Consider the following 21,756-nt stretch of genomic DNA (forward strand, 5'->3'; position numbering starts at 1 on the left):
GAGTAAACGTTACAAAGTGAGAAAATGAAGAACATATTTTGGGAAACTGTGAGTGTCCAGTGTAGTTTAAAGTTAGCATACGTTGGAAGGTTTTTTTGTTTTGTTTTGTTTTGTTTTTTAGCGGGGGAGGGCAAGATGTGTGTTGATTCCTATCTTTTCATCCTTATGAGTAGGAATGGGTAAATGGATTCCTGGAAAATCTGAAATAGTCTGTATTCCTTCTGTTGCTAGAAAGAGTATATAGAATTATGTAACTTGCAGAATGTGTGGATTGTGGATTTCATTATTCTTCCTTTATATTGCTATTTATTGACATTATTATTTATTTATGAATCACTTCGAATCCTAGGATTGATGTCTTCTCTCATCCCATTGCTAGGTTCATAATCTCCAAATTTATTTTGGATTAGTGTTGATGGGGTGGAGTAGGGAGAGTGAAAACTCATCACCTGTGTGGTAAAGAGATCTAGCCAACCTTTGTAGTGAGGCCTGATTTCTGAACTTAGTAGGTATGAACATAAAGTAGAGGTTAGTGGGAGATTCCTCTTACTGACTTCTTATCCTGATTAGTTGTAGTTTAGAGGTCTACCCTTAAATAAGCCATTAACTGGGTCCATTTTTACTTGAAAGGGTGATTTCTCCTTCAAGAGAATTTATCTATACAAAACAGCTTGTACAAGTATCTATCTATACTCATTAATTTCTAATACGGCTATGACTTTGCTATATATTTCTTCCTATTGTGTTTTTACTGGCATTTCAAAGGGAAGGTGGTGAAGGTTAATCAGGCAGAGCCTTGTGCCAGTTAGTCTTCAATGAAACCAGGAAGTCAGCCTCCTAACTTCACCATAATAAATGTAAGGCAATTTCCTCCTTATCTGTTTAAGCTCTGTGGACCTAAGGAACAGCAAGTCACAATCCCTGAGTAATGACACATGTGATAGTGTAAGCAGTTCATAGGTAGTAAATCTTACGTACTCAGCTATCAACCTTCTTTTCCCTTTGATAAATAATGTCATTTTGATAATTTTATTTCCTTTGAAAGCATAGATTTTAATTTACAAAGGAAGTCAACAGATATATGAATGCTCATTTTCCCTCATTATACAATTTCTTAGATACTGAGAAAAACAAAGATACCTAGGGTCTGCATTGTTTTATGTTCTTAATATGTAAAATACATTGTCACAGAGGAAACAACAAAACAGCTTGTTCATTAGCAAACACAGCATGTAGGTGGAAACAAAGGGACAGAAACAAGACCCTAATTATACCCATGAATTCCTCCCCTTCCTTAGGAAAGGAAAGAAGACCCTATTTTCCCCTCAGTAACAGTGTCCTTTAGGGCTGGCACTAAGAATATATTTTTCCATATGTCGTTGAGTCAGTGTGTGAGCCTGATCATTGCTGCCTAATGAACACAACATGAATTCCCACTAGAAGTCAACTAATGGGTACTTCAAGTGCAATTTTCTGTGCGTGTTAAATGAGTAAGCTGAAAACTTCGCTGTTCTGAAGCTCCTTTGGTGAGCAGGGAAATATTACGAGGGATTTTGGACAAGTCTTTGCTTAGACTACAGTGCCATAAAAGAAAAATCACACTATAATACTGCCCCTCCATAGGATAATTTTTTTTTGGATGTAAGATATTTTTAGCACCTATTTGAATTATAATCCATTATCTCTGTAACGCTGCCTAGAAATGAAAACTGGTACTTAAACTAGTTTAAAATTTCAAAAATTGTGAATAATTTTTAAATACACATGATACATTCTATAGGGTTCCATAATAGTTTATACATGTACAGATGGCAAGAAAACAAAATAAACTGTGTCTTTACCAAAAATGATGTATTCTTAATTTTAGCTAAGATGGTCTTTGTCCACAAAAAGTACAGGAAATTGAACATGAAATAATGAAGGCTTAATATTTGTGCACTGCTGGAGTGCTTCTGGGTGATTATATTTTAACAAAAGTTAATGGCCAACTAATAGAAATAATGAGCTGAAGTGAAAATCCAATATGAGTTTGATGAGCAGAACATTCTGAATAAAAATATACTAGAGAAAATCCCCATGGAACATTTAACATCTTAGTACTCCTGGAGCTTATTAGTTTTAATGTGAAAATGGACACGATTGATAAAGGAACCTAAATGGATATGTTCTGGTGATCTTTAAAAGTGACGGGGCAAAACCTGGAGATTCCTTAAAAGACAGAGAAAAAGGAAAACAGTAAAAAAGACTTTAAAAGGCTTCTTCTCTATTTCGGTTAACTCCCCAGGTATATTCATCTATACGTGCATGGCCTATAATGCTGATCATGGAACAAATAAATATTCAGCCTACTAGTACAGAAACTACCTCAAAAATACTGAACTAAGAATAGGTAAGATTGGTGAGAATGGCCATGCCAAGAACAGATGAGGAGAAGTGGCGGTCTGGGGATCTGATGGACAAAAAAAGTCAATTTAGGGACAGACTAAAGAATAACAAAGTTATTGTTCATTAGCAAACACAGCATGTAGGTGGAAACCAAGGACCTAAAAGACTCCTTTAATCCAAGACAATAACTTAAATTTAACATACCCTTCCCCTTGATTACTGGAAAATAGAAGTGGTAGAAAATTTCCAGAATATTGATAAAAACTGATGCCATGGTTAAATGTTCAGATGATACCATCATCATGACCACCACCACCATTATCATCGGTGGCAGTAGCATCATTATCATCACAAATAACATTCATTGAACACTTATTAAATGGCATTCACCAGCCAGTGTAATTTACATACAAAATTTCAGTCAATTCTCACCACGACCCAGTGACGTTTATTCTTTTGGATTCCAATTTTACGAATAAGGAAATAAATTAAGTAACTTATTGAAACCTCATAGTGTGTTGGATAAGCAGGACGACTAAGTCCCATTTTATACAATGGGTTGTTCTGTTACCTACAATGTTAAAGTGCTTTGTAAATTATAAATGCTATACACTTTAAGCAGTTGTCATCATGATTAATAATATGATTTTCTGTTGGAGCAGCAGTTCATATTGAAAATTCTGTAATATAAACAACTCGTTCTATGATATAAATAGCAAACAACTACGAACAATTCACAAGCTCTAATATAATCTATTTTCTCATATACTTCAGATGTATTGTTTAGGGCCAAATGAATGAAATATTTTGTAATATATAAGCAGGCTACTTATTTGTTAATCAGATTTTTTTCTAAAAGTCATACTATGTTCTAGTTATTACTTATCAAATTTTAAATGTTAGAATAATGATTCATGTATTTCTTTAGTAAAACAGGTAAATTAAAAAAAGCTGTCTTTTGAAGACCCCCCACCCCTAAAATAAATACAACCTGAAAGAGTGAATCAAAAGTCAATGAGTTACTTGGTACTCTTTTGATAAAATAAATGATATACTATTAACCTTCAGTTGTTGTAACATAGCATTTATAGTTTAGAGTTAAATTGCAGTTAACTCCAGGTTCAAATTCATTTTCTGAGTTTCTGATGTTTTCAGATGATTAGATATTTTTCTGCAACTGTAATATTTCATAACCTATCTATGCCATTGTTCCTAACAATTTTATGCTTTTAAATGCTTTATTTCTCACATTCAAATGTTTCTCTTATAATGCATTATTACTTTAACTCCTTTTCCCCAATTCAGTACTAATCTTTATTGTCAATATAGGAAACACTATTAACTGTTTCAATCTTTAATTTGGAATGAACTCAAAACAACTGTAAAATTGTGAATGAAGGACAAGGCTAATTCATTTAACTTTTAATTTTCTAGTTGCAGGTTGGATGAGTGAGGAACATATTTCATGTAGATCACATGAATGGTGAATATACTTATTTTATAATAAAATAAACCATGACTTAAATCTGTAGCCCCAATGTGAAATACACATGATGCAAAGTTTTCAAAGCCTTAACAGTTTTCTAACATCTCTCTTTCCACTTAAATTATTTTTACAACTCTTATTAAATGGTGGGTATGCTTTGTAATGGAGAGAAGTGAGTTAAAATTTCTATAAGAATATAATTTGCCATATGTAACTGAGATTGTATTTTAAAGAATGTATAATATATACATTTGAAATTTTAATTTTCAAGTTTCCATTCATACTCATATTTTAGAATGAGCAATGTTCCAAATATCTGTCTTACTCTGCTTGACAAAATGCATTTTATTCTTGTTTAAAACTTAGCCTCTTATTTTACTACTCAACTATTTTTTATATCCAACTAGATTGTATTCTTCATGAAACCTGGGATTGCCCAATATGATAACGAATCATACATTAGTACAGATGGTGTTTTGTAAGTATTTCTGTTGATTTTAAGTGTAATAATGCACCATACCTCTAGAGCTATTAAGTTAAACCATTTTACAAGCCTAAACATGTAGGCAAAACACTAAGTAAATTTGGCTAAGTCTTGCTTTAAGTTGAATAAATGAAAACACAAATATTTCACATTTTAGATTCCTCTCTGAAAAGCACTTCAACCAGAAGTACTGACATCTGGAAAAACTGAGTGACCTGAGTCTAAGGCCAGTGTATTTGTCTCACTAACCCAAAGGGTTAGCACTAAGGAGAAAATGGATCAAGAAAACTTGAAAATTCACAACTTTGTTTTTCAGCTTTTGGAAAATAAAAAGTTTATCATGCTTTGTTATAACAGAAAACTCATAATCTTGTTCCTCTCTCATTACTTTTGCTTTGACAAAAGAGATATCACCTAATTTCTAAAATTCACAATGTGATGTCTATGAATAGTTGATAAGGAACTTTCTATGGTGAACTGAAATAAATAGGACAAGGCTCACATGCCACCCACAAACATAAAACAAAGTAATGCATTTCAAATGGAATGGCTTTTGCTGAGATGGTGTATATATTTTCATATTATAAATTTTTTTCAATATATTCAGAAAAATGATAACCAAGCAATGGAAATGATTTGTTCTTACAATACAATTTTTTTTCTTCTGTTTTAATGAGGTTTGTGCCAGATTTTTTGTATTTCTAGAAGCAAAAATTAAAACAATTCAATTCATTCAGGTGCAATTTAACCATATGCAAAACACTGATCTTACCCAAAATCTGTGTGATTTTTGCCTATTCCCAAACCCCTTGCCCCAACTAAAGAAAGATAAATTTTCTTTCAAAATGAGATCCCCAATATAATCTATGTCAATACTAGATGATACTCCTTCCAGGCAGCATAGATTCTTGGGCCTGAATTGAATCCAATTATTTCACAAATTATATCATCTGATACAGGCAATTTAAATCAGTATTTCTCAGACTTGAATGACAAACAAAGATATCAAGGAAAAATTTTCAAATATTTCAAAATATCCCAAAATTACTTCAAGAGTTTTTCAAATGGGCCCCTAATGCTGACTTAAATTATTTAACTACATGATTAGATTCAGACAAACATAAAACCAGGCATAAACTCCTATCCTTACAGATCAAATGAAAAACAAAACTATAAAGCAACATATGCCACATTATTTTAACATATTGGAGGACATTGTTCTGTCAAAGCTGAATCACCATTTGCAACACTAGTAATGGTAATAATTGGTAGAGCATGAGACTTTTGAAATTGGCATACATCTTTCTTTCTCATTTGTACTTCTATGATACCCTTTGGTTTTACTTACCAAAGACAAATATTTACACATTATATTTATCCCTCTGCACAGTTCTCATTTGCCTGTGGCAATTGAAGTAATCCTATTGTATTTTGCATCAACATGATTCAAAAAAAAAAAAAAGAAGGCAAATAGGCATAAATTTCACTTGGAAGTATTCCATCATAAAGTGATTATCCAAAAGATCCAGAATATGTTTGTATTATTTTTAATATTAACATTGAAATGAGAACACCATTTCTAAAAATTATCATAGATAACTTGTGGATCCCCAAATCTGCTGACCCAAAATGAAAACCAAAAATAACTAGCTTAATAAGTGTTTCTTTATAACCTGGTAAAATTTGTAATTGGTACTGAAACACCACAGAGTCAAACAAGTCTGACTATACTGAAGGACTTTGGGTTCTATTTAATCACTATATAGACAAAACCATATTTCAATGTGTTTATAAAATATGTTTCACAATTACTGCAAGACTCTTTCTTGTGTACTTTGTGTGCATCATTTGCAACTTCAAAAAAGTTGGATGTGAAGAGTTTGAATTATGAAATAGACTTCTAACCTTTTATTTTCTCTGATTGCTCTGTCTCCCTTCTTCCAAGAGATGGTTGGCTTTGGAGAGCCTTGGGGTTTGCACTCTATGACAACTTCTTGGCTCTTGGTAATAATTATTGTTTTCTTCAGTTGATTCAGTGCAAAAGTGGGAGCTGAAGCTATTAAAAAGAAAATGTTAGTTCTACCAGAAGCAATGGCAATGACCTCTAATGTATGATATATTACTGCTTCACAACTTTTCTTCTGGGATACATTTCTAATAAAATTATACAATATCTATACATGTAAAAGACACTAACTCAAAACTTATTAAAGAATAGATATCTTATTGGTTGTTCTTTTCATCAATAGGTGATTGTTTCATACAATGTGGGATCTATAAACAAAGGCTGTTTCAAAAAATGACATGCTTTAATTATGGTTATCAACTTTCTTTGTAAAAGACTAATGAGCACCTAGGGTACAAGGTGAAGGGTCCAGCCAAGGAAGTCTATTTTGGGCTTCCTTTGGATAAATGGAGGTGACCTGTGGAGAAGAGAATTCTGTCATTCATTTCCTATCTATGAGTCCTAACCAATTCACATTTTACTTTAATGTTATACACAATCAAATGGAGTTTTTAAAGAAATACATTTTTAAGAAATGAAATTATTTAAATTTCAATCAAAAGTTTTATTTCATTGGTTGCAATTATTCATCTAGGTCTGATCTATAATTCATTAATATTATTTTTACTCTATGTTTTATCAAGATATTTTTGATTAAATCTCCCCAGGTAATTCCATTGAGCAGTTGTGCTTGAGGGTACTGGGCTGAAAGAATACAAGACACAGAGACCAAAATAATTTTTTTTTTAAAAGACACTTTTCAATCTAAAAGAGAACCTGAAAGGCATATCTATAAGTCTACTGTATCTAAGACATTTGCTGTACCAATCTGACAATTCTGTGGATATTTCATAAAGCACTTTATGTCCATATAGCAATATACTGCATGGCACAACATTAACAATATATACACAACATAAAAGAGATATGAATGCAACTGAGATGGGTTAAGAAATTGAAAAAATGTGAAGAAACTTAGGGGGAAATTGCAAGTAACATTTTTGGTTGCCTACTGGGAATAGAAATTACAAAAGGTAATACGTCTAGAAAACATGTCTAGTGAATGAAAAAGGCATACATCTGGGAGTGTTTCTAGGTAAACTATTAATATTAACTGGGTGAAGGTTGAATCATATTTTAATGCAGAAATGTTGTAGTATGAGCTAACAAGAAAGTACATTAATATTTTATTGATTAGTTTTAAGAGACTGAAACATGGATTCCTGTATCTACTTTGGATGAATTAGTTATACAGAAATTTTAAGTTCAAACATTCATAATTCAGTAAGCTGATTTATGGTGTATTACCTTTAGCTGATATACAAATGTTAAGTTCCCAGGTTCCTGAGATCTTTGGTGTTCTTGTTAATGTCGTGCTTTGGGACTTTAAGTGTAGAATAGAAACTACACTTGGGCTCCTGCCCACTTTTGGGAGAAAGTGAGTTAAGATCACCTAAGTATCTCTCTGTATGATAAACATCCCACAACCAATGTTTAGGAAACCATCAGATTGAGAAAAATTAAAATGCATTCCAGTAGCTCAAATATGCTCAATCTTGGTAGCCTGTTCCACTAGATTGAATCTTTCCTCCAGCAAACAGTGAAGTAGTACTACTGTTCTGGTTACATCTTTATCAAGAGTGTAACCCTATAAGACAGCTGTGCCTGGCCTCAGGAACGCTTTCCCTTTTATGTAAGGCTAGTAATGGTGGATGCCCCATGATGAGAGGGCGCTTTACTGTGAGTCTCGCCTTGCAAGAGTCACGTGCTTACTGATAGGTTGTTGCTGCTAGGAAAAATATTAAGCATTGTTATGGGAGCAGGGAGAGGCTGCTTGAAATCTACATTCTGATCCTCTACTCTCAAGACATTCTTCTTTGAAAGGTAACATATATTTCTTGTATGATTTTCTTCAATGTCATATAAAAGATATATTATGAAAACCTGTTAAAACCAAAGTTAGGAAAAATCGTATAAAAAAAGTTATAGGACAAACTGTACCCAATGGTTGCCCCTAAAACTTAAAAAATATGTATCAGCAAGACACAGCATTTTTTTTCAAGCCATAAAATAGGTTTTTACAATCACATCATAAACCTTCAGCATAGTAAGAATTAGAGCATGAAAAGAACTAACACTTTTTCCTATTTATTTACTTAGAAATTGCATACCTAGAATTTTCAGCTCAGCACTCGCATAAATGGCTCCATATTTATTTTCAGCCAAACATTGATACATTCCAGCATCGGACTGATTCACATTGTGGATCATCAATACTCCATTAACCATCTCAACCCTACTCTGTAATGGAATAAAAAATTTTAGATATATAAAGTGAACAAACCATACAGATTTTGCAGTTAATGTCTCCTAGATCAAGGTGAAAAGGTCTGCAATAACGCAATTGAACATTATTTGACAACCTAGCAACACAAATTTACTGTTCATTTCTTATTAAACATGTTTCATTTATATTATAACTAGTTCTTAGAAGAGAAATTCTAACTATATTTTCCTGTAGTTACTCTTGTGTGTTTTACTTTTAGTTTTGTTTTTAAATGGAGCTGCTTTTGTTTGGTATACTGGTTGAGCTCGTGAAGCACACAATCAATAGATGAAGCTATTATTTGAATTTATTTTTTTTTAAGAAGCAGCAAGGATTCACATGGTAGAAAGGATTGAGGCTACTGATACATGGAACCAAGGTTAAATACAGCTCAGGTCATAAGTATCCCTTTATTATATTGATCTGGTCAAGAGTTTACCTTTTTCACTTACTTCCCAACAAAATAACACAAATAAAAAAACTGAACTGCAATTGAATTCTGTATAAAATTACTAGCCAGAAAATGTAAACTTCATTATCAGAAGAAACACTATAGAACAAGGGGTGTCCAAACTGCGGCCCGCAGGCCAACTGTGGCCCATGATCCATTGTTAATTGGCCTGCAGCAAATTCCAAAAATATATTTAGTTTACTTAAATAAACCAGGTGAGGCAATAGTTACTTCACCTCGAGTGAGTGGCCCGGCTCTTTGTGTATTTTACCGCATATGGCCCTTGGTGAAAAATGTTGAAAAAAGTTTGGACACCCCTGCTATAGAAGAAACAAAACTGAGCATGTGCCAATTGAGATAAAATGAGGTCACGCACACATTTCGAAAACAAATTTTAAACTTAAAATGTTGTTAAACAACCAGGTGTCTTGTCTATTTATGATAAGCAAATCGTTTTTTAAAATGTTAGTGAACAATGCTTTGATTATCTATCAACAGAGATGCCAAGTAATTTGACATCATTTTCAAAATAAACCCATTCGCTTTGCAGATGTATTATCTGCCAGCAGAATTTACTTTACTTGGATGCTCGGAATAGAAAATATGACCAGCATAGTCCCTTTCAAGGTTTATATGGTATCCCTAGGGAAATTAGAATGATGCAGTGTGTCAATGCCTCAGGATTCCTACCCTCTCCCTCTCATTTTTTTCCCCAACAGCTCAATAGTTATTTTTACTTGTGTGTGTGTGTGTGTGTGTGTGTGTGTGTGTGTGTGTAATTGTGTTTGTTTTGTCCTAACTGGTTTTATAATAAGGGAATGTTGAAGCTGGATGGGACTGTGGATATCTGATCTAAACTCTTTTTCACAAAGGAACAAACTGAAGCCCAAAGATGCAAATGAAAGACAAGAGGCCCCTGGGTAGGACCTGTGTCCAGAATTTCCACCTTATATAGTTTCCCTCCATTTTAACCATAAATAGTGAACTATTATCCGTGTCCTCTTTATGCAAAGGCCACAATAAGGAAAAGAGCTAAAATTATTACCAATAGTCTGAAATTAAGTAGTAATTGATTTATTTTCAAATCCAGTATATATTGTTATTTTATAAATAGGTAATAGATTTACTAAAAAGATATTTAAATCTATGGGCAGCAGGATGTCACAGAAAGAACCTGCCCAGGACACAGAAGACTAAGATTCTATTCCAATCTCGACCCTTATTAGACATATGATCTTGGGTAAATCACTACTTACTGAGGTTAACCACCATTATCTACAAAGTGACAGGAACCAGCTAGGTATTATCTCAAAATCGCTAGAAATGGTAATGAGTCTATGATGATCATTGATATTTTCCTACCAATTTATAGGATTGAATAAAACCTAAAGAAACAATTTATTACTTTAAAAATGAGGTGATAAAAATAAAAATTGTTTATGTATTTGTTATATTTCTCACTCCAAAAATATTATAAGGCATAAGTAAGAAATGGCTTCCAATAAGAATAAAGGAGGATAGTTTGTCCTATGTGAAATCCTGCGAAAAGTACACTGGGACAGGCTAAGTTACCAACAGTACCTGAGTTAAGAGGGGTACTCCGTTCTTCAGCCATCGGTATGTGGGTCTGGGTTTTCCTGTAGCCTTACATTCCCACCGGAGAGGACTTCCACTGTCTAACTGAGTATCATTCAGTTTTTCTACCCAGTGTGGGTAAGCTGTAGGAGTGTAAGCATGAAAAAAGGATGATTTCATTATCACTTCACCAAGTTTAATATTCATATGGACATATTAATTGCATTCATTTTTTATCAATTCACGTAACTATATGTGTTTGGAGGAAGCCCAGCTTTGCATTACACACAGAACTCTATTTCCTATGTAAGAAAAATACAGCAGTGATGATATTTTGATAATTTAAAGCACTTTTGTAAGTGAAGTATATCTTACTGATTCATCCACTTCACAACAGTAGCTAGATTCCCCCCCAAGGCACCAGAATTTGTTTACTAGGATGTCAGGTATTTAAGACGCATCAGTTTTTCCAAGTATTGGGGCAGCGTTAGCTCAAGTTAAGTAATACAACATGTCTATTTATTGAATACTCTATTTTTGTTTCCACCCTAATAGAACCTGAATGGCTTTGAAAAAATAATTTGTAAATTCACATTTCACTCGGTGTAAGTTTTTTCTATACTTACTAGCATTCTTCAACTATAGAACATTATAACAGAGAAAAACGCTTTTATCAACAAAGAGAGACTGGGCGGCGGCGGCGGTACCAACCGCTTGTGCAGCGAGAAAGGGCCAACGAGGCGCCGCTGCAGGCTTGTTGGGCCCAGGCGAGAGCCGGGCGAGCGGCGGTTTCTGGGGCGCCTTGCGCTTCTCTGGCGGCCGCCGCGGAAGCCTTGGAGCGCGGGGCCAGCAAGTCGGTGGCGGCGGGACGGAGTGAAAGACGCCAGCGCAGTCGCTGGGGCTTTGATCTGGAAGACGCTTGCTTAGGGCGAAAAGACGCGCCAAATCCGCTTTCCGAGCCGGCCCCAGTGGTTGCAGCTGTGATGTGCGGTCCCGCGTGGAGCGGTCCCGCCTGGGAATCGGGGCTGTGGAGGGACACTGCCCCAGGGTTTTGCACTTACAGAGTAAGTAAAGCTTTGGACTTGACCTGACTACTTTCACCAGCTGACAGATAAAATGGAATCCCCAGTCCCAACTTTTGTATTCCGCTGACAAATTTCCTTGAGTTGTTTTAATCACAGTTATTTGAAGAATCTGGTGTCAGAAGAGTTAGCTGGATTTCACCCAGCTGAGGGGAGTCTTTCCTTGACAAATGTTGTTAGTAGGCACTAGAACATTGGGGATAATATAATTCTGAGTAACATGCCAAAATGCCTTTTTATATGAAGGAAGCTAGAGCACAATCAGTGCACCTGTAGAACTGCTCAGTCTAGGGATGCTATAACATAACCATGAAAGCTGGATATGGACAGAGATGGTTCTTTAACATAGAAGTTCCTTTTTACAAATTAGAAAAAAAAATCAAAGTGATTGGTTCCTTTTTATCACTCCTCACCTACTTTCTCCAGGTTTGGCAAGTTCAAGAATGTGTCCAGTATAGAGGAAGCGATTATTTTGCTCTGTCTCTCTGACTATAGCGTTGCTATACTTGGAAAACTGACTTCCACCTTTCCATGTTACTATGTTGAAGATGAACTTTCTAACATTATAAGCCAGCACTGGTTGCTTGCTTTATGACAAGCTAGTTTTTACTGCTCTAAGGACTAATGTATGGTCAAAATCTAGAAAAAAATATCATTGTTCTGAATAATTCATTAGAATAAAACATTAGAATTATGTCATATCTACTTAGGCTGCTTTTCTAGATTGGGATTTAATACCGTTTTTATTATGATTTTTGTCCTATATTTAAAATACTTGTAGCCAGTAAATGACCTGCAACAAAACTATTTGCAAAACAAATGTGGAAGAACATTCAAGATAAAGATAATTTACATCATGGGAAAGCTATTGAAAATGGTTAAATGAGATATCTGAATGAAGGACTAATTACACAAATTCAGCTTTTGTGAGGTACGCCTTCTTTGTTTATCCTTCAATTTTTTTCTTTTTAGAAATGTTGAATTAATCTACTTAACTCTCAGTCTCATCTGCAGATTTGTACAGTTGCATCCCAAGACTGACTTCTGCCTCAACAGAAATGCAGGAACAGTATCTTTTTGGAAATGATTTGGGTCTTTCAAGAACTGGTGTTATCTAGGTACCTCTTGGACTTTCTCCTGTGTTTACCTTGTTGACTTTTGAACTTCAGCTCAGCCTTCAATTCCACTGTACATCCTTGCTACTTAATATCTTGAATTCTGGTATGAAACTATTGCATGATCTGTGCATCATTGCCTGTGCATAGCATGTAGTTCTCTGATAGTGGGTGGGTACAGATGCTTTTTATTTGATGTAATCAAATTTTAGGTAATATATTGGAAAGTTGTTAAAAATAAACTTTATAACTTAAAAAAAAGAAGAGATGTAATTGTGCGAAATCTATAAGACACAGGTTAAAGTATCTTTCCTTCATTGGCTGATTTTTAAAGTAAAAATACTGAAAACAAGTGACTCTTTGTTCATAAATATTCTGTTTGAAACAATTGAAGAAATAAATATGAAAAAATATTGAACTGAATTGATTATTTCTAGCAACTTTTTTTTGCCATCAACCTAATAAAATATTTTACTTTGTGCTAGTGAGGACTTTAGTCACTGATTCATTCACCTTATTTTATTTAGTCCTTGCTCAGTCTTAGAGGCTAGTAAGATATAGGACACATATGTCCTACATTTAAGTTTATGCTGTGGTAGAGGAGGTGTAAAGTCAATGCCCAGGAAAGGATAGCATAAGAAACGAAATAAGATATGCTGAAGGAAACTGTACGTGGAAATCAGAATAGTGTGTCTAAAAGGACAACAGATGTTCAAAACCAATTTAGAAGGGAGGAGAAAGAACAAGAGAGAAAGAACTCTCATTTATTAAATGCTAGTCCTAGACATTAAACTTGATTATCAATTAATCCCTGTAACATTGATCCTGAAAACATATCTCATTTTATGAATCAGGAAAATTTGGCTCAGAGAGGTTAAGGAAATTTACCCAAGGTACTCAGTAAGGCACATAAACCACTTTCAAAGTCAGATATTTCTGACTCCAGGGAACATACGTTTCTCCCAGCTCATTTTGAAATATTAAAAAAATGAATTGGAAGCATTTGCTGCATACCTAGTGTCATTTACCTTCTACTTGCCTCTAAATGGGAATTTTGTTTTTAGTAGCTCATTGGTCTTCAAGCCAGTATAGCCTGGTTTTTAAGGAGACTTACCTTGGCATAGTCAAGATTTCTAGGCCCTTGAATACACTCTGTGATTCAACTTGAAACCTAGAAGCTATCATTCAGCAATCTACCATGGTGAGCGTCAAACATTGATCCTGACTTTCATGCCTGGCTTCCAAAATCAGTTTCTTTGTAGTCATATATGCTAAAAATACTGATAGAAATGGTGAGAAACAAAAGCAACATTAAACTCTGCTTTCTCATTTGGACTTTTTGTAAACCTTCCTACTCTGCTACACTACTTCATAACTATCCATGACTCCTGGAACTCAAGTAAACGGGTTTGCTGTCTCCCAAACACACCTTGCATCTTCTTCAGATTGTTCAGTCCACATGGAACGCTCCACTTCTCTGTCTCTTTTAATTCCACTCATAATTCAAAATTTAATCTAAGTTATATAAGGTTTATGAATCTTAACCTTAAAGGGGAGTCAACTGCACCTTCTCTGGACACCTATAGTTCTTATTCACTTGGAAAATAATCTCATAATAACTTCTTATCCCTCTTCTGTTGCTGACTTAAACTGTTAGGAATTTTCCAGTTATTGTTTGACACCCTAGCTAGACAAGGAGATCATCAAGTATAGAGTTGATATATATGGTATATATGATTTTACTATAAGAACAGATCTTATAGAAGACTGGTTCTTATATTAATGTTTTACTCCAAAAGACGCATTAGACCTGATTATTGGGCTAGTTCTTATTTTTGGGGAAACACGGTATATTTACTTTGGACACAGCGCTGACTCACATATAATTGTTGATTATAGGATATTGGCTAGTTGTATCTGGTATGTACTACAGCTAGAGCTGGTATATGAAGCTCATAGGAGTTAAAAAGAAAATGAAAAAAAATCTTAAAAAGTTACTAAAATGAAAAATTAGGAAAGAAAAATCTATTAAATTAAAAACTGTGTCATATGGAAAAGAAAAAAATACTAGAAATCAAAATAATGTTTCTTTGAACATATTTTGGATTACTCTACAAAATTGGCCTACTTTATAGTCCTGATTCCAAAATGAATTTGTCATAGGAATCAACAAATGATCAATGAATTTAAAAATAAATAATTCCTGCTTTTCTCTCTTTCTCAAGCATTTATGGGATATCACTATCGGCACAATGCTTAGCACTGAGAATGCAAAGATAAATATGTTACAATGTCCGTTTGCTGTCAGCTCAAAATTTAATGGAGGAGACAGAATTGCAATTAAAATATTCAAATTCAGTCTACCAACAATTCCACAAATAAAAATGGCCTGTTACACTGACCCCAGATATTTTTTTTAAGCTAGTAATTTCTTTGGTCTAGCTTTTGTCAGGCCACCTATTTTAGGGTATGAAAAATTTAAGAAACATATGGCACCTTAAACCCAGAAGCTGTTAATACTCTCACCAGATGGACCGTCTATTCGCAACTACTTATGTAATACATTGAAGCTTCAGATCAGTCTCCAGGTTACAGTTTTTAAAACAGCAAGCAGATGTGCATAAAGGAAATCTTGTTTCTTTTCTCTTGTCATTAGAAATTCTGAAAATCTGTTGATAAATGCTAATTGTTATTGGCCTCCTTCATTGCTCCTGTACTCTTAAGTGCTGAAGAATGAACATATTTCATCTCCATAGACAATATTCAATATTCAGATTTTCAGCTGTGGCCCAGTGAGAGGTAACGAGGTATATTGGAAAGATTACAAAGTTGGGGGTAAATGAAGGTTCAAATCCCAGTGCTACCATGCCCTTGCTCTAATATGTAATCAGGAATGAGTTGTTTAACTTTAATGAGTCTCATCTGTAAGCTGTCGATGGTAATTCCTATTTCAATGGGCTACGATGATGATTGAGTATAAAAAATATTGGTCACATTCCCCCCCCAATCCATTACCCATGCAATAACTTGAACTTTATTTTCTATCAACTGTGAATATATATGATATCATTTTCATAAGAACAGAACTCAAGGTGAGAAATTTTCTCCCAAGACACAGGGTTGAAAATATTTTCTTTATGTATTAAATTATTAATCAGAAATCTACAATTTTACATTATTTTCTATGGTAAATATTTAATGTATTTTAACAGGTAAAACATCTGTAAAAATCGTGCCTACTATAGAAAAACACAATTTGGAAGAAAATAAAAATAGAGAATGAAAACTAATGACAAGGATTTAATGTATCAAAAACTTTTCTCTAACATTAATAATAGATGAGTAAATGGAAATTAACTGCTCTCCATACCTTTCTCATCCCAGGCCTTAGTGCAGTTCCTCAATATTTCACAGAGAGGTAGCATCCTAGTTGGGGGTTGATTTCTGGTGCCATTGCTAGTTCTAAGTTGGAATTTGGTTCCACTGCTTATTATTAATTGGACCTTCAGTAATAAGCTCCTTAACCTTTCTAGGCCTTAGTTTCCCAATCTGTGAAGCAGGAATACTAATTGCTAAGGGTTATTTTGGGTTAATGTTACATAAAGTAGTTAGTTGTGCAATAGTGTCTAAAACATAAGCTCTTGGCAACTATTTGTTTCCTTCATTAGTTCTTTAGTCTGACTTTCATCTATTCTTTACAGTGTACCTTGAAGAATGGTGTACATATCTAAGCATTAATCTTTATAATAAGCATAGATTTGTAATAAAAAGTATCCACACTGTGCTGAGCATAATGCTTAGTGCTGGAAAATAGGAATAATAACAAAACAAAAAATAATCTTTGTCTTGAAGGAGCTTATATGTAATCAAATTGCAGACACTGCAAACCATTAAAAAAATTTGTGAGGATATTGCCCAGAGATTTTACCAAAAACAAAGAAAGAAACAACAACAATAACACCCCCCTCAACCAACTAAAACACTACACTGTACCGAAAATAAAAACCTTGTTGGATATTTAGTACAAAGCAATTTTAATTTTCCTTTAAGCATCTTGGTTATAGGTAAAATTAATACTGATATTATATATTTCTAAATAGTAGCTATTCAGTGCCCTTGCTCTACAGGGTGACAAATTACTAGTTAGTGGGGTATATGACATGTATTTCAACTCAAAGATCACACATCTTTATATAATAAGATTTTTCAGTATACAAAATACGTCCCATTATGAGAGCTCCTGATACACATATAAAGCTGCTTAAAACTCTGTGAGCTTCCTTCCTGCCTGCCTGTCACCTTTCCTCCTTCCCTCTTTTCTTTTATTTTCTCATTCTTTCCTTCTTTCTTTTCATTTCAATTGAGAACTTTACCAAGCATAATTCAACTTATATTGGAAATACAAAGACTGAAAATTTTGTATGACTAGTAAAAACAAGATCTTTTTGATTAATCATCAGAAACTAGAAGGGACAGAAATAATCAAAGAAATGATTTCACCCATAAAACTACTCTATAGTATAGACAAAAGGCATATTCAATAGAATAAGTTTGCAATTTATTTTAAGGTTCAAATCATTACCACAATTTTGTTTTAATTGTTTTGCTAGTTTATTTGTTCTCTTTATGAGTATTATTTAAAAATCTATTTATTATATTCAACATGTAAGTTTACCTTAATTTTTACTTACCTACTATGAACATGTTTACTTATGTTGTATCATTTGTTGTATGTTTAATTATACAAATTCTGAGTTATAAAAATAAAACATGTGGCATAAATTTATGCCTACCACCTATATTAGTACTCATTTGTAATGATTGGCCAAAAAAATGAGACTAGAAAGGTTGCCTTAGAACCTTGGTTTATCTTTTGCGTCTCACAACTGAACATGTAACACATTCCCATAGTTATACTTTCTAAAAGAAAGTGAGCTACGGAACAACTCTGTGTTTTCAGTACTCTGTGAATATTGACCATTGAGATAAAAAGTGTCAGCCTCTACTTCTTCCAGCACATGAAGCTCAGGTGACAAGAGTTTCCAACAGAAACGCATTCTGAGAGGAGAAGGTTATAATTACGAACCATGGATACAATGGAACATTTATGCATCATGCTCTCTGTAGCTACTGCCAGTCAGGTGCAAATGTTACCTAAGATTTTTTCCACATTTTACAGAACTTGATGGGTGAGGACAAAAGCCTCCATGTCAAACAGAACAATTTTAAAAGAAGAGGGTCAAGGGGGTCAAATATATGGTGATGGAAGGAGAACTGACTCTGGGTGGTGAACACACAATGTGATATATAGATGATGTATTACAGAATTGTACACTTGAAACCTATATAATTTTACTAACCAATATCACCCCAATAAATTTAATAAATAAAAAATAAGTAAAGTACAAGAGTTGGGTGAATAAGTAATAATCAAGATACTTCTGGAAGTGAGATAGGGCACTGTTCGTGCGTAACTGTCTCTATGTAATAGATGTAAACTAGGGCTATCCAGGGCAAATCAGGAGCAGGGCAGGAAACGACCCCAAATATGGACTACAGTGAAGGGCCACCTTCTTCTAAGATACCTTCCCAGAAATATGTGCCAAAGTAGTGGCTGGACCCGTTTCTTTTTCTAGTCAACAGCATGATGCATGCTTTGGACAGGTTTACCCTTATCTGGCTGGCCTGCAGTGTACATCTGCTTGTGCATAACAAGGAGAACCCACAGGAGTATCCTAGTAGCATACCCTCTCACCAGAAGGTAAATCAGTAATATTGAGTGCAAGCATTCTTCTCCTTTTTCTGGTAATAATTGCTATTGCCTATGACTCAAGGAGCCGGGTGGGGAGGACAAGTAGAATAGTGCCATAGGGCGCTTCTGTTCCAGACTGTAAATCTAATTCTTATTTAGGTGTGGGCCATTCTTCACAACTCAGAAAGAGTTGGGACTTTTCCCAAATAGCCTTGAGAATAACAGGCGCTCCTTATGGGTGCGTGTGTGTGTGTGTGTGTGTGTGTGTGTGTGGTTTTGAGTAGCCAAATACTGGTTTAACTCTTGTCTTTCAGTGTCAGATTTTTACCTGTATAGAGGAACTGGTAATATCTCACACTGCTGCTGTGAAGATAAGCTGACACAATGCATTTAAATGTTAATCATTGTTCACTGGGACGCAGAAGTAACACTTGTTTTTTCCTATGGCTGGAGAGTTAACTTAATGATGTAAGTAATTGTGAACAGTTTGCCTTGAGGATTTCATCCAAATACAACATCCATTGCCTAAAAATAACCAAACTTAGTGCTGGTGCTTCAATCTTACAAACTTCTAAAATACTTTATGTCTCTTTTTTCCAGGACACTTTCACTCGTTTAGCCTTTAAGGTACAAATCCTCTGGAAAGCTTTCCCTAAATCATCCCAGGAGAATGCAGTAGACTGTGCTCCCATAATCCTCTGCACGTGCCTCTATCACAGCAGATAGCATGTTCTAGTCTAATGTAGGGTTTGCTTTTCATCTAATCCAATGGATCAGAAGTTTCTTCAAAGTTCTATTACTAGCATATAGAGCAGTAATAGGCAGTTAATAAACATTAATTGAGTCAGTGAATGAATGAATAAAATGTTCAATTTTGTTGGAGTATTGAATTCCTAAATGTGTTGCTAGAGATAAGGAAAGAAAAACAGATTGAATTCAGGTATTAACGTTTCAAAATGCTCTTTAAGAGTCCCTGTGTAGAACATTAAGCTTTTTAGGATAACTGGTCTGGAGATACAGTAACAGTCGCTGAGGCTTGGCAGATTCAGCTGAATACGCAATTTGGATAATTTCCTATTGAAAGCATCTGTATTGGTTTACGCGTATATCAATGCTCTGGATTATTTTATTCCTCTCTTTTTTAGTGTCCTCCTCATAGGAATAATATCACTTATCCATTATGTATAAAGCATATTATAACAGCAAGTATGAAAAGTAGATACACTGTGTGATCCTTAGACGTAAAGAAGAGATTGTAGATATTTTTGAAGTTGGTTTTCCCAATTCTTACAAGCAACCTGGTTGGCTTTTTGGCCTTTGTGGACAATAAAAACACTTACAGGCTATAGAGGCTATTTATCATACAAATGTATGAATTTAAGCCAGGGGTCAGCAAAGTTTTTCTGTAAAGGACCAGATAGCAAATATGTTTAGGTTTGCCGTTATCTGGTCTCTGTCACAACTACTTAATTCTGCCATGGCAGTGCAAAAACTGACATAGACAATATGTAAACAAATGAATGTAGCTGTGTTACAATAAGATTTGATTTACAAGAAAGAAAGAAAAAAAGACATTTGAGCAGGAATTTGTTCATGGGCAATAGATTGTGACTCCTGATTTAGGCCAAGGGCAAGAATAAGTTAATAAAGGTTACAAGATTTTTAACTTATCCAGAGGTTGGCTTTGGTGCCAAGAAAACACCTCATTTTTACAAACATCAACTCTCTATGATGTACAAAGAACATGATAATTTCCCATTCACTTTTAATTTAAAACATTTCTCTGTGTAATTTTGCACGATGCTTTACCATACCAAGAAGTATGATAATAATTATAATTTTGTTTTTATGTGCCTAAAATACAATGTTAAGTTCAAAGTAATTTGCATTTTCCGTTTGACTCTTGGGACTATAGCATCATGCTTTGCTAAGAGCACTTACTGTATACTTGTAATTGTCCACGAAAGGAATTTTTTCCACGTGAGTTTTCAGCTCTGCATTCATATATGCCAGCATCATCCAGCTGCACGTTGGGGATTTCCAACACTGCCTGAGATTTCCGTAGACGTGCCTTACCAGGAATATAACCACTAACCTTCATCCATGTGATTGTTGGAACTGGGCTATAATAAGAAGCAAAAACATTGTTAGTATACTTTTCACTATTATTACCAGATAACGGATTCTGTTATCTGGTAATGTAAGACTTAATAAGCTGAGTGCAATAAAGTGTAATCATAATTAAGGACCATGTGCTGGTTGATATACTTCACTTTCCATGTGGATTGTCTGACAAGTAGTTAGATTATAAGGAAGATAGTTTTCTTTTCCTTCATATTTCAGGAAAGCAATTCAAAGACAAAATTTTATACATTTTAATACATTAGAGTTTGTTTTGAAAAACTTTGTAAGATTGTTTAAATACTAAAAGTAATTTGGTGAAATAACAAAGGTAACAAGTGCTTATTGCAAGGAATCAAGCAAAAGTGTCATGAACTAAGTGAATTAAGAACTCTTTTTGCCTCCACCCTTATAAATGTCTTTTTGCTGCAACAACAAATACAGATTGCGTGTAATCTCTCACCTTATCACTATTATATATATAGTGATATATATTATATATATATATTATATATATATGAGTTATTTTTGTTTTATTTAAAAACTGTAAGTCATATACTTGATGTTTATTATTATTATTAAAAGATCAAATCCAAGATCAACTCATGACACTCTAGTTAGTAGCTATATATTATTCCATTATATAGATGTATCGGAATTTAATAAACCATCCCCCATAGTTAGACATTCAGCATAGTTCCAGTTTTATTTGTGTGTTTATTTTTCCACTTTGAAACGGTACTGTTATAAACAACATTGCACATATATATCATATTCTTTGCTTTTATTTTCTGCAGCAGACATTAACAAAAGTGGAATTGATGGATCAAAGGGCATGTACATTTTTCATTTTAATAAGTACCGCCAGATTGTTTTTCAATACTATAGTGGCAGTTTCCACATCTATCAGTAAAATATGAGACTATTTCCCCATATCTTTGCTACCATTTTATGTGATTAATCTGCTTAATTTT

At 34.2% G+C, this 21,756-nt stretch overlaps 1 protein-coding gene and 1 long non-coding RNA gene across 4 annotated transcripts in view; one reads left to right on the forward strand and one right to left on the reverse strand.

The window, feature by feature from the left end:
• The window catches only part of CNTN5 (contactin 5), a 1,268,958-nt gene that overhangs the window by 261,718 nt on the left and 985,484 nt on the right, over positions 1-21,756 (reverse strand). For both annotated transcript variants that reach the window (XM_019741696.2, XM_074335568.1), the window contains 4 exons: positions 20,603-20,784; positions 10,719-10,855; positions 8,532-8,661; positions 6,261-6,411 (listed from right to left, as the gene is read on the reverse strand). In XM_019741696.2, the coding sequence (XP_019597255.2) occupies positions 6,261-6,411; positions 8,532-8,661; positions 10,719-10,855; positions 20,603-20,784 (600 nt within the window). The remainder of the gene's footprint in view (positions 1-6,260; positions 6,412-8,531; positions 8,662-10,718; positions 10,856-20,602; positions 20,785-21,756) is intronic.
• Positions 11,259-13,322, forward strand: LOC141572429 (uncharacterized). 2 transcript variants are annotated; one of them, XR_012497790.1, is made up of 3 exons: positions 11,259-11,776; positions 12,576-12,725; positions 12,797-13,322. It is a non-coding gene; the product is annotated as an uncharacterized LOC141572429 (long non-coding RNA). The 2 variants fall into 2 exon arrangements; XR_012497789.1 differs by having other exon boundaries at positions 11,264-11,776; positions 12,809-13,322.

This window comes from Rhinolophus sinicus, linkage group LG06 (assembly GCF_036562045.2).
Source record: "Rhinolophus sinicus isolate RSC01 linkage group LG06, ASM3656204v1, whole genome shotgun sequence".
NCBI lineage: Eukaryota > Metazoa > Chordata > Mammalia > Chiroptera > Rhinolophidae > Rhinolophus > Rhinolophus sinicus.